Source organism: Triturus cristatus, chromosome 3_1 (genome assembly GCF_964204655.1).
Source record: "Triturus cristatus chromosome 3_1, aTriCri1.1, whole genome shotgun sequence".
Lineage (NCBI taxonomy): Eukaryota > Metazoa > Chordata > Amphibia > Caudata > Salamandridae > Triturus > Triturus cristatus.
Genome location: NC_140583.1, coordinates 918,052,211 through 918,066,033, shown reverse-complemented (window position 1 = coordinate 918,066,033; position 13,823 = coordinate 918,052,211). Strand labels below are relative to the sequence as shown.

The following is a 13,823-nucleotide window of genomic DNA, read 5'->3' as shown; positions in this document are numbered from 1 at the left end:
ATAGAATCTCCCTGCACTCCGTAGGGATATTCAGATGCTGAAATTCACGGTATTCAGGAGCCAGGCTGCTAACTGCAGAGATTTCGGATCCGGATGCGGAACTTCCCCCTGGAACATTGTCAGCAGAGACGGTATCGGCTGCAGGCAAATCGGGCGCTCCTCTGACAGTAGAAGAAGCTCCGCAAACCAATGCTGTCTGGGCCACCACGGAGCTATCAGGATTAACCTGCATGGTTCTTTCTTGATCTTCATAAGAACCCGCGGCAGGAGGGGAATTGGAGGAAAGGCGTAGGCAAAGATGCCTGACCCTGCCATCAAAAACGCATTCCCCCAAGATCCCCGTTGGGGAAGCCAGCTTGCGAAGAACCGGCATTTTCTGTTCTCCCTTGTCGCAAAAAGATCTACTGTTGGAGTTCCCCATTTCTGGAAGATGTTGTTCAAAATCCCGTTGTCGATTTCCCAATCGTAACAGACAGACTTTAGTCTGCTTAGAGTATCCGCTTTGGTGTTCTGGTCCCCTGGAAGATGTTCCGCTGTAATGGATACTTCGTGTCGTAGAGCCCATTCCCATTTCCACTGGGCTTCCCGAGACAGGGAGAGTGATCTTGTTCCTCCCTGTTTGTTCAAATAGTGCATTGCTGTTGTGTTGTCTGTTCTTACCAACACGGCTGCACCTTGAATCCTTGGCAGGAACGCCAACAATGCTAAGCGGACGGCTCTGAGCTCCAAAAGGTTGATATGCAATTGCTGTTCGTCCGCTTTCCAACGACCGTTGACCTGCAGATCCTGAAGGAATGCTCCCCATCCTTCCAAGGACGCATCTGTCGTAATGACCAATGGAGCTGGCTGAGTCAGGAAAGAAAGACCCTGCGAGATGTTTCGTTTTCGGGTCCACCATGTCGCCGCGTGGATCATGATCAGCGTCACTTTGATTATATCCTCGAAGGATCCTGTCGCTTGATGCCATTGAAGATCCAACTGCTCTTGTAACGGACGCATTCGTAGCCTGCAGCAAGGTACGAGGGGAATGTAAGATGACATCGTTCCCAGCAATGACTTGTACTTGCGTACTGAAAGAGACCTTTTTTTATAAACGCCTGGGATAGAGATATTATTCCCCGCTGTCTCTCCTCGGAGGGGAACGCTCTGTTTACCTCCGTATCCAGAATCGCTCCCAAGAAAGTTATATTTCTTGAAGGTTGCAGAGTTGACTTCTCCTCGTTTAGAGTTAGGCCTAAACTGGCAAATAGTTCTATGCAAGCCTCTATTGACAACTGGGCTGACGCTTTCGATGGAGCCTTGACTAGCCAGTCGTCGAGGTAAGGAAACACTTGGTGTTTCTGTCTCCTTAGAACCGCTGCCACTGGAGCCAGGCATTTTGTAAAAATCCTCGGGCCGATTTCAGACCAAAAGGAAGCACCTTGAATTGGTAATGATCTTCGGCCACCATGAACCGAAGGTACTGCCTGTGTGAAGGATGGATTGGGATATTGAAATACCAATCCCCGAAAGTCAAGTTTGGTCATATAATCCCCTGGGTTTAACAGCAGCAGAATATCCTGGAGGGAGATCATTCTGAAGGTCTGATCCTTGAGGTAAGTATTTAGGGATCTGAGATCCAAAATGGGGCGCCATTGAAGAATGTTTTTCTTGATCGGAAAAACACGGGAATAAAATCCCCTTCCTTTCTGGGAATTCGGTACCGGTTATATTGCTCCCTTTCAGAGCATTGTCCGAATTTCTTGACGCATCTGATGTAAATACTTGACCTCTTGAAATCTTGAAGGTGAACAAGGGGGTTTTTCAGAAACTCTAGAGTATGACTGAATTGTATTATGTGGAGGACCCATTGGTCCGTCGTTATCTGCTGCCAATTTTGATGATGATATGAAATTCTTCCACCCAGGGGAATATGTGACATATGAGGAGTAAGTGCCACCAGAATGTCATTGTCTTCGGGTGGTGTCTTTCCCTTGGCGACCTCCTCGACCTCTAGGAGTATATTTTGTGAAACCTCCTCTCTGTGAATATTGTTGTTGACGATATGGTTGAGATGATGTGGAGTAGGAAGAATAGCGGCCTTGTTGATAACCTCCTCTATAAGAAGGCTGGCCCCTACCTCGTGAGCCACGAAAAGGAACTTTTCTATACTGCAATGTTCCCAGAGATTTCGCTGTTTCCGTATCCTTCTTGATACTCTGTAAGGCCTCACCCACATGCTTTCCGAACAGATCTTCCCCATTGAACGGAAGATCCAAGATCTTATTCTGGACTTCAGGCCTAAAAGATGTTGCTCTCAACCATCCTTGTCTGCGTAAAACAGCCGCTCCTCCCAGAGATCTGAAGGCCGTGGTCGCAATGTCCATTGCACAATCTATGACTTCAGCCGAAGTCCTTTCACCTTCCTGGAGGATTTTTCTGGCCTCTTGTCTGTCCGCTTCAGGTATGCTATCAATGTATGGTGATAGGTCGCACCACATCTGCCTATCATACCTGCCCAGGATGGCTAGTGCATTTGCTGCCTTGACCAGAAGAGCAGACATGGACGAAAACCTTTTCCCTGCATTATCCAAGCGCCTACCCTCTCTGTCCGGTGGCGTCGAAATTGGAGCAGACGGATTCCTCGATTTTTGCTGCGCTGCTCGAGTTATAACCGAGTCCGGTTTGGGGTGACCTAATAAACAAGCCGGAGCATCGGAAGGCGCTTTGTATTTTTTGTCCAGCCTAGCAAGCACCGGAGTAACCGTTGCCGGCGTCTCCATAACTTTGAGACCTTCCTCCCATAGATGACTCAAAATTGGAAGAGATCTAACCGTCTTGCGAAACGGTTCTTTGAAATCATAAAAAACATTCTGCTTTATCTGATGACATATTGAGCGCAAATCTCTGCGCGGCTCTTTCCATCAGATTATGGAACCCTCCAATGTCCTCCGGAGGGGAATCCACAGGTCTCGGTGACGGAGATGAAGGGGACGGAATCAAATACTCATCCCATTCCTTACTAGGATCGGTTATCTCCCCTTCCTCCTGCTCTTCATCCTCAGAAGTGTCCAGAACCGGCTGTGGCAAAGGTGATATTGGCCGCGGAACCGGTACCTCCTGTCTTCGCACTGGTGTACATGGAACAGAGTGCGCCGGAGCCACTGGCATCCTTTGGGTAGACTGAGGCAAAGTATGCCTCTTCTTGTAATCATCCAACATGAACTGCAAATCTGTCAGAAGAGAAGCTGGAACACTCACCATCTCTTCCTGATCATATTGTCGGGGGCGGTCCTGATAACCCCCATACTCATACTCCCAGTCATCCTCCTAACATTTAACATGTAACTGAGAGGGGCTACTTGCATAGCCAAACGGACCCTCACTATCATCTTCCTGCAAATCCTCCTCCTCCAATCAATGGGATGGAACCAGAGGCGTTACCTTACTAGGAGACGTAATATCCGGGGTAATCCTTTTCCTGGCAAAATCCCGCTTTTCTGGGGTTTTTTCCCTCGTCGACGAGCCCGTTGACGAGATTGCCATAGTAACCGCCGACGACACAGTCGTCGTCGATGCCGTCGTCGACGCTGTAGACATCGTCGTCGTTGCCGCCGTCGACGATGATGCAGTTGTCACCGTCGTCGACGGTGCCGTCGACGATGTAGTTGTGGTCGTCGTCATGGTCGTCGACGCTCTCGTCGTCGACACTGCCGTCGACGATGCCATTGTCGACGAGAGTATAGGTTTAATAATGACTCTTACTTCACTCTTCTTCGTCGACGACGCTACTTTCTTCGTCGACGATCCCGTCGACGATGTAGATTTTTCTAATTTCTCCTCAGGTGAAGTAGACGCTGGCTTCTTAAGCGTATGTTTAATTTTAATGGGTGATTTTGAAGGCTCAGAACTTGTTTTCTTTGGCTGTTTCACCCCTGAAGCATGACCCTTGCTCTCCTTTTCTTTAGTTTTAGGAGATTTTGAGGGACTGCGCTCTGAAGACACAGAAGTGGTCTTTTTAAGAGCCTTCTCAGGTTTCTCCCCTGACGTATGAGCCTGAGGAGATCTGCCTCTCTTCTGAGATCTCCTTGAAACAGTTGACGCCGCATCACTGTCACTAGACACGACGTCCTTCCTGGTTTTAAGTTTTTGGAGCCAAATTAGCAGTCTGCCTTCACGATCCCTTAAGAGTCTTATTAGAAAAGGTGCAACATACCTTACACTCCTTCGCCTGGTGGTGTGGGTAAAGGCAGTATATACAGTCTTTATGAGGATCATCAGTATATAATCTCTTCTTTGAACAGGTGGCACAGGCCCTAAACAAGCCTTTCTTTTCTTTATCAGCCATTCTCCAAGATGATGTAGAAATTTCAGTTGAAAAAATCTCCTCAATCTAGAACCAACTGTAGAATTTGAGCAGAGCTCAAATGAGACTCCCTAGCACAACGTGCGGTAGAAAATCTGAGGGCAGAAGGTTCTCTCAGGAGTGTTCTAGAGGGTGAGAGGCTCTGATTGGTTCAGGGACAAGTTTAGTCCTTTTTTACATAACGAAGGTTATGGGTTGCAAAGGAAAATGGGCCTAGGACTTTTTTCAGTTTGCTATGATACTAAGCAATGCTTTTTTATGTACTGGAGACTCCAGTCTCGACGACGGGAAATGATTCAGGCATGTGAATCTATGAAAGGCTCCAATACTGGAGTAAGTAGAGCGTTTCGCAGCAGAGACCCTCAGTGCAATCATTCAGCCTCAGTATCGACATCAATTTGATCGATGTCTTCCTCATCAGCAGTCGGTCCAATGTTAGTCTAAACACAGGTGAGAAAAAAACCTGTGCAGAAAAAAAAGGAAGAAAACGTTGTTTCCATCCCGGGCTTCCTGGGTCTCTCTTCCATGGGACTTCGATCTCCTTTATGCATTTCCATCTCTGCAGCTGATTCCAGAGTTCTGAAGACAGTACAGGAAAGGCTAGGTCCAGATAACTGTAATAGCTCTGGAAAGGCCATGGAGTGTCTGGTATTACGAATGTCTGAGTCTGTGCTCATACCCTCCACACCATCAGTCTATTCATGAGGATCTGGTGTTCCAAGAAAAGAGCAATGTTCTTCATCCGAACCTCCACAACCTACACTTTCATGCATGGAAACTCAGCGGTACTGGCTGAGTGGTTCTGACCTGCAAGAGGTTTTGGTTGACAATCCCCCGTCCAACAAGTGAATGTACTCAGGCGCTGGGAAAAGCTTCTGGTCTGATGCAATGACCATTAGGTCGATGTGCTTCAAGCTAAGCTTTCTGGTGTACTTTTAAATGTTATGTCTTTGGCTTCACAAGGTCTTCCCGTGGGCGGAAATGGACCTTTTTGAGGCAAATCACCCTCTGTATCAAGATGCATTATGCCCTGGCCTCCTAAGAGTTTCTGCGCTCAATCCACTAGAGCAAAGGCCACCTGTACTGCTTTGGCTAGGGGTGTTCTAATGCTGGACATGTGCCAGGTTACTACTTGAAAGCCAGTTCATACCTACACCAGGCACTTCTGTATCTATTCTCAGGATTGCAGCAAGAGCTATTTTGAAAGCATTTGGTCCAGCAGGACATCTTGAAATCAAGTCAACTGTTCACACCCACCAACTTTTAGGGAGCTGCTTTGGTATCTATTCAAAAGTTGAAGAATCTATGGTAAGAAGTATTCATCAGAAGAACAAGCTTCTCCTTCAGGTGAATCTCTATTAATATTTAAAAGCTCTGAATTATCCCACTCAAATTTTGGATCCAAGAAAAATAGTGTCAGTGAACTGCAGGCACCGTCACAGTGCAATCATCATCTACCACCATACAAGCTAGTGCTTCAGGGCGTGGGCATAAATTCTACCAAAAATCAAATGTAGTGTGTCTAGTTAATGGGGGGAGGGCATATTACTCTCAACTTTCTTCTCTCTGCTGCATGACTCTAAGGAGGAAAGACTTCACTGACTTTTACTTTGATTGGCCTAAGGAAAAAGCATAAATAACCAACTTTTTGTGGGGTTCTGGAGTTCTCTGGTGGTAAGGACAATCCAGAAAAGACCTTATATAGATGGTCTATCCATAAAGATGTCTTGGAAAAAAGTAGCCTTCCGAGTGCTTCCGTGCTCATTCTACTTAAGATAAAGCCACCACTACAGCCTTGATCAAGTTGCCCTGGTGCTGGACATCTGCCAGGTGGCTACTTGGGCATCCGTCCACATGTTCACCAAGCATTACTGCTGTGACTCTTAAGTGCACAGGGAGGGGCATTTTGCCCTAGCAGTCTTGCAGGATTTATTGGTCGAACATCCACCACTACTCAGACCTTCCACCTTTGGGAGGTACTGCTAGGTATCTATTCAAAAAATGAGGAATCTGCGATTTAAAATATCCACCAGAAGAGCAAGTTAACTACCTTTGTTAATGCTCTTTCTGCAACTGCAGAATCATCAACCGACCCTCCTCCCCAGTCATGTGGAGAGCACTTCTGATCATCAAAAGGTCCCAATTTAAATTCAGCAAACAGTTCGGTTACCGATTTGTATTTCTTCAAATCTCCTCAGCGGAGTCTGAAGTCGCCACCTACTGCTGCATGGGATCTATTGCAGAAAATGTCTGCATCCAGACCGGTGGCTAGGGAAATTCAAATGTTAACAAATCTGCAGAAAGAAGTACAGATGAAAAAATCACAAATAATTTTGTGGAAATGTAAGACCTAAGTTCATTGCAGAGAGTTCGACAAGGCAACAGGAGAAACGGATCTATACAGACCAAACCTGATCCCTAAAAATGTAAATTCATTCCTCTCCCTGACTCGTCCCATCTGGAGAACCGCTTGTTGTTAGATCCCATGGACCGTAAGGCCATCTCACTCACCTACAAGAAGCTAGTCAACAACAGAGCCAAGCCGATGTTGGAAATGAGAGAGGGGTGGGAGAGAGATTTGAGAGGGATGGAGGATGACATGTGGCGGGACGCTCTAGCTTCACCCCGAGAAATAAGCCATTCCCATGCGCATGCGACTTCTCCAACTTAAGATCCTCCACCGAGCATATTTTGATGCCAAACTCCTGTTCAGGCTAGGCAGACACCCCGATCCACTCTGTCTTCGGCATTGCATTCAGGAGGGTACTTTTCTTATCAATCCTATGGGACTGTCCACATATTCAGGACTACTGGGTGACAATCCCTTGTCAACTTGAGAGGGCGGGAAGCAAACCCCTGGAGTTATCTCCCCAACTATGCTTACTCAATATTTGGGGGGCGTCCAATCTCACACATGCTGAACAGATATGGTCCTCTATGGGCTTCATTATAGCGAAGCGGAATATTGCACGAAACTGGGAGGTGGCGACGGTCCCGCACCTGGTTGGCTGGGCGAAGGACATGGATACCGCCACGGTGGCTGAAAAGTCAGTATTCAAAGGACGAGGTTGCCTCAAGAAATGGGACTGGAAGTGGGGGAAATGGAATAGGTACAGAGGGGACATCTGCATCTCCCCGACGGTGGAACTCCGGAGAGAAAGGCGAAAGCTGATGGCCCAGTTGACGGCGGAGGTGCTGGCTTCTCCCCCTTAGGGGTGTGCGCTCTTGATCTCTCCATCCCCCGCTTTGTTGTGATCCGTTTGTTTTTTATGTATACTTTGGTCTTCTATTACTGCCTGGTAAAATGTATAATGAGTATTGCTCTGCGTGGACCCCCACTCCACCAAGGGGTTAACGACACTATGATACTGCATCTGTGTACTGGAAGGGGTACTTCTTACAGTGATTTATTTTGTATGTACCGGTCTTTGTTTTTTTTATTTTTTAAAAAAAAATGAAAAAATATTTTTAAAAAAATGTAAATTCATAATATGTTTGCAAGAAAGCGAAGAAATACATGAACACTGCAATGCACACCACCTTTTGTAATTTAGCTATTAGCAGTTCTGCATAAGTTTACATTGCAGCTAAATTCACTAGCAAAGCCAACAGGCTCACCTATAGGACTTATTAGGTGAGCAAATGCCTTTTGGCCTTGTTGTACAGCATCAACAAAATTATTTTTGCCAATGCTGCCACCAAAAAAGAAAAAATGCTTTAAGGTGCCACATGCAGAAAGTGCATAATGACACAACTGCTGCTCACTCAAACATACAACAGGTGATAGGAGGGATGTGTGCAAATAGTGTAATCACTGGCAATTGCTTGGCCTTGCATTCCAAAGTATCGTTTTTTTGCCCACAGTGCCACTCTAGACAGAGGCAAGCCTTAACCAAATCAATTCCGATCCTGTTCTTCATGGGAACATTTTGAACCTCCAGGTGAGGCATCCTTTGGAAGAGACCACAAGCACCCCAGACCTGTTTCATCACTACAGTAATGAGCGCTTACTAAATTACGCAGGTGCCAGTTTCTTTGTTTACTGATCCAAAATGGCTGACACCACTTGGGGCAATAAAAAAAAAACCATATGAATTACACTAAAGAACATTTCAGCAAGCAAAGCAGCGAGGCTCACCAAGAAATATGAAAGTCAAAAAAATGAAAAGGTCTGCGAAGGGTGGGTGCAGAGCAAAGTAGATGGTGCAGAGAAGCATGGGGGACAATGGAGAATAAAATAAAATATATAGCTGAATGGGGAGACGGGATAAAGGAGGGGAAAAGAAGTACACACACGATAGAGTAGCTTGGAGCGCAGGACACAAGCACAAAAGAAAGGAGTACATGAGGAACAGAACAAAACAGAGCATGTGTGTGGATATATGGCAGGGGAAAAAAAGTACAAGGGAGAGAGCTTGAATGCACATGCACTCTTATTGATTACTTAACGAAAAAGAAAAAAAGTAGTACCCTAAAAGCAGTGAAAAGATACAGGTCAGCAAATCAAAGGAAGGCTATAGTCCAACACAAGAAAAAAAACGAAGGCTGTCCATTGATTAATAAGCAAACAAATGAAATTGACATTAAAGCCAACCAATGGAAGCAACTGTGGGCTCTAAGCCCACTGAGATTCCTTGGTATAGCACACAAAAGGTCTTTTGCAATCAGACTGCTAACAGTTGCCTGGTATGCTAAAAGATGTTGCAGTCACTTGATAATCTGAAAATGTAAGAAACTGAACTAAAAAAAAAGGATTTGAACAAATATCTCTTAATTAGGGCTACACTTATTACATTATTTTGGAGGAGTTCCAACAAGGGAAACCAATATATTTTCATTAAGCTGTGCTTTTGTGAAATTTTGATTTGCTCTTTCATCATATTGCAAACTATGCAGAGCAAATGAAAACGATGAAACATATATGTTGTCCCCAGCAACTGAAATAGTCTTTTTAACAAAGCTTTACTTTCAAAACTTAATATATTAGTTGAAACAAATGTTGACTGTCAATTGGTGGTAAACTTTGTAATTTAGCAAAAGTCTTCTGGAGCCTGCTAAAACTAACTGCTTTTGAAGAAAACCATGGCTGCATTAACTGTGAAATCGGAGTGGTAGAAGTTGTGCAAACAACAGTGATTGGTACATCAGTGCCATCGAGCACACAATACACATTTTGGGCCCTAAATAAAAAGATCCGTTTGTCCCATTTTTCACTTTATTCAGGTTGATTCACTCATGTCTTTCATATGCTTCAATTTCACCAGTAAGTTTCAAGTCGCAGTTTAGACATTTAGCTGGGAGCTCGTCCCGGACAATGCTGAAGTGAATTAATTTGAGTTAGAAAAAAAAAGTGACACCACCGATCTTTTTAATTATGGACTAAAATGTGTATTGTACGCTCGAGGGCATTGATGTAGTTATTGGCACCCATTTTGGGTTTGGAGGAGGTGTGGTGGCCATTCATCCCATTTCGGCACCGTGCACTTCTTGTGAAGAACTTATTGCACCTGGAATGTTACACCCAGTTTGTTTTGCTTGCTACCCAATATTTTTGACGCAATGATTGGTTCAGGACTTAATCATGCACCTTCATAAAACCAGTGCCTGCCTGGCAAATTATCAAACAATCAGACATCCGGTGGAGAAAGACATTTTTAAATGGCAAACATCCAGGAGTATTCAGGAATAGGTCAATTAACTATTCTTCGTCAAGCATCACATGGTAACTTGCACTGCAGAGTTCTGCAATAAGAAATTGCACATTGCCATGTATTCCAGGTGTGGTGGTGAACCAATGTACCTTCTGGAGAAAAGTAAACTCAATCATTCCTAATGAAAGTTTCAAAATAGTTATTCAGGGTATCGTTTTTATCAATTAATGACAAAGGTACTGCTAGTCTAGAGGATGTTTCCTGGTCATCCCTGCTTCCCTAAAAACGTCCTGCAGTCAGTTGTCTGTCTGGTTATAGGTATTAAGACCGAAAAGCTTAATCAAAGCATCCCACGAACGGACTAATCTCTACTAGTAGCTTGGTTCACCAAGAACACCCCAGCTTCCCTTGCAGACACGCTCACCATCTCCGGCGGTTCTCTGCGCAACCGCAGCCAGGGCAATAGCAGACAAAAAACGTAAAAAAGAAAAATAAGGCAGCAGGCCTTTTCCGTCTGTGCACACCGGATCTGTAGCACTACCCCCCCTATCTAACACGGCAGCTCAATTCTGCTCCAATTTAATAATATGCAGAACACTACATTACAATGCATTAATTCAATCCAGACACCTTCCTGATCACTTGTTTATTGTATGCTCTTCTTTGACCCTGCACATCGTTCTGCTGCCTTTTGGTTAGGTTTGCACTTTACAAAGAGCACACAAATATATACACAACACACACGATTCTATTAAAGGATGACAAACATGGCACTGCCAGAACATTTTTGAACACCAGAGGTGGATCTCATTTGACCTAAAACACTCACACGTAGTGTTTGAACTATGTTGACCTAAAAAGGCGAAATCTTATGCAGAAGATAAAAGGGCCAGCTCCCACCTACCCACCCAGTGATTCACTACCTCTTGCACTCCAGTCCCATTTTTAGAGAGCATGCAGAAAGACCACTTCATTATCATTACAGCTCTTTCGAGATGATGTTGCCACCCGGCTACATGCCATTAGAAGCACATAATGTCTTGAAACCAGGCTACAGGAGGCGATGAGCTCTATTCTTTAACACAGAATGTTTGAAAAGGACGCTCTCATCAGGGTAATTGATAATCCTTTTTGTGGTGCTGCCTATTTTACTGTAACCTCATACTGTGGCGGATGGTCCAGAAAAAAGATTTTCTGTATTGGTCTATATCTATACCGGTGACAACATGTATACAATGTGACTGATGCAGCCTACTGATATTTCATGTACAGGAACAACTGTGATAATACCTTGTATCCTGGTGGTAATCCTGGATCGCACACAGCAGCTGACAGGAGCCTCACAAGCAGGTCCTGTACTTCTTCAAGACTCGATCCCCTATTTATTAATCCCTCTTGAAGAGTACTCAAATTGGGGATATCCGTACTCAAATCGAACCCCAGAACTTTACCAAAGTTGCGCAGGAATTGTACTACCATGAGGCAATCTGAAAATGTACGTCCTGAAAGAATAAGGCCTGGAATACGAAGCAATTCTGGCAATGGCTGCAAATAAAAATAAAGAAGTTAAGTAGAAAATATTTGTAACACATTAAAAATTGTTTTCCAAATATCAAAAATATAGCTTGGTGAAATGTAAAAATATAGCATATTGGTTGATAAAATGTTTTTGCTAAGCAACAGATTCCCTAATTTCTAAGCTGTTTAGTTGCAAGTATGTAAACTTTTTATGATGGCTAATGTATAAAAAAATATTATTCTTCGTTAAAAGGGAACTTAGAGACTTAAATGATTTATGCACTCTAAAATGAAGAATAAACAGGAACAAGAACTCAATTTTTATGACTAAATGTAGGACAGTGATCAAGAGAAGCCCTTTATGAGTGACATGTGATTGATGCAGCCTACTGATATTTGATTGTACAGGAACAGGAGCTCTGAGGCAAGGTCACACCCACCTAATTAAGATACTGCCCATATTTTCACCTCTCTTTAGATGACTGAATAGATCAAACCTCAAATTTTTAGGTAGCATGCAAAAGGTACACCAACGGTAACGATTACAGTGGCAATTATCTTCTAGCATTTTTTTTGTAAGGGGAATTACGCATGAATATTAATCATACTGGTAGAGTGCTTACAACTGTCTTACATCTCCCCAGGAGACAATTATGACCAGACCATGTATATATTTTTAGGGATGTATTTTGGGCACGTTTTTATTCTTTTTTGGATTTATAAGCATACATTTGATTCACCAACATGAGTCTAAAGAACTAGCCTTTAATTCGTAGCTTCCTCTCTTTTTAGTTTTTGAATGAAACTTCTCTTTTTCCAAATGTATGTATTTGTTCTTTTTGTGGACTGAGTACAGGAAGCACTTCTATCCTTCAAACCCATTGAAGTTGTATTTTAAAGAACAGATATAATTATTATCGTGCCATATTGTGTGTGTATATATATCTAAATATATATATACACACACACACACACATGCATGTAGACATACACACCCCCCCCCCCCCCCCCAATCTAGAGTAAAGCTGAAAGCGGACATGGCAGCCAAAAATATAGTATCTGGACTAAGATGGCAGCAGTCCTCTTTGGTTAGCCAAGCTTCAGTCCTCCAATAGGAGGCATCTATATGACTTTAAACAAATGAAATCATGTGTTGACTTCATTTAAATACGAGCATTGAGAAAGGCATCCCTCAAAAATGTGTTTGATTGGAATAAACATGGCATTTGATACAGAAGCTGCTGGAGATAGATAGATAGATAGATAGATAGATAGATAGATAGATAGATAGATAGATAGATAGATAGATAGATAGATAGATAGATAGATAGATAGAGGTATTTGTGAAGGACTGGTGATTGATTTGTATACTGCAAGTTGCTGTTTTTGGTAGACATTTGCATTTCGAATACTGAAAAGGAAATTAAAGAATTAATAAAAAGGGCATAATTTCAGCTTATATGTACGGTTCTATATATATATCCATATTGTTTTCATACAAAATTTGACAGCTTGTGTCACCTTCTGATCTCCTAAGCACATATCTTCAGTAGGTTTCTTTAATTCTTTAGCCATTTCTAATTCCAATCTTCGTAGTTCAAGCCTGCGCTCTTTGTTCATTCTCTTTTCATCTTTTTTCTCCTGCTTTAATCGTTCCTTTTCCTAAAAGGAAAACAGGCTGCTCAAATACACATTTATTAAAACACATTGTGTAGTGAGAAACGTATTCAAGAACGTTATTTTACTTGCGGTCCCAATATTTAAATACAGAATGCATCTACCAATTGAATATGCCGTCAGGTTTCATTATAAAAAAACTGAGGAGGTGGTCTGCGGTTCAAGAAAGGCAAAGTCCAGGAGGATAAGCCATGATGCACTCTAAGTCTTCTAGTATGGCGCATGCAGTACTCCAAATCGGCACACAAAAACAGTACACTTAAAAAAAAAAAAAAAGCATTGTTGTTTATAGGTGTAAGAAAAATAATTTTTGCAAGTGTATTTTATGTTCAACCAAGAGTGATTCGCTACTTAATTAACACTTGAAGCGGCAGACTTCACTCTTTTGTGTATGACAATACAGGAGAAAGGAAGGCTGGAGTACTTCTTCCTCTTCTTTCTGCTCCGCAACTGCAAAGTCATACTTCGCAAATAAATAGAACCAGGTTTGAATTGAGATCCAGGTTTGAATTTCTTCATCTGAGAAGAAACCAATACTCACCAGTAACTATGGATTCCCTCATCATGCAGACCAAGCAGGGTTTATCCCAGGGCGGAACACGGCCATAAACATAAGGCGACTCCTGACTGTT

General features: G+C 43.2%; 1 protein-coding gene across 22 annotated transcripts in view; it reads right to left on the bottom strand.

The window, feature by feature from the left end:
* Nucleotides 1-13,823, bottom strand: part of BAZ2B (bromodomain adjacent to zinc finger domain 2B) — a 1,481,286-nt gene that overhangs the window by 581,377 nt on the left and 886,086 nt on the right. For all 22 annotated transcript variants that reach the window (XM_085645472.1, XM_085645482.1, XM_085645489.1 and 19 more), the window contains 2 exons: nucleotides 13,036-13,176; nucleotides 11,287-11,541 (listed from right to left, as the gene is read on the bottom strand). In XM_085645472.1, coding sequence (XP_085501598.1) covers nucleotides 11,287-11,541; nucleotides 13,036-13,176 — 396 coding nt within the window. The remainder of the gene's footprint in view (nucleotides 1-11,286; nucleotides 11,542-13,035; nucleotides 13,177-13,823) is intronic.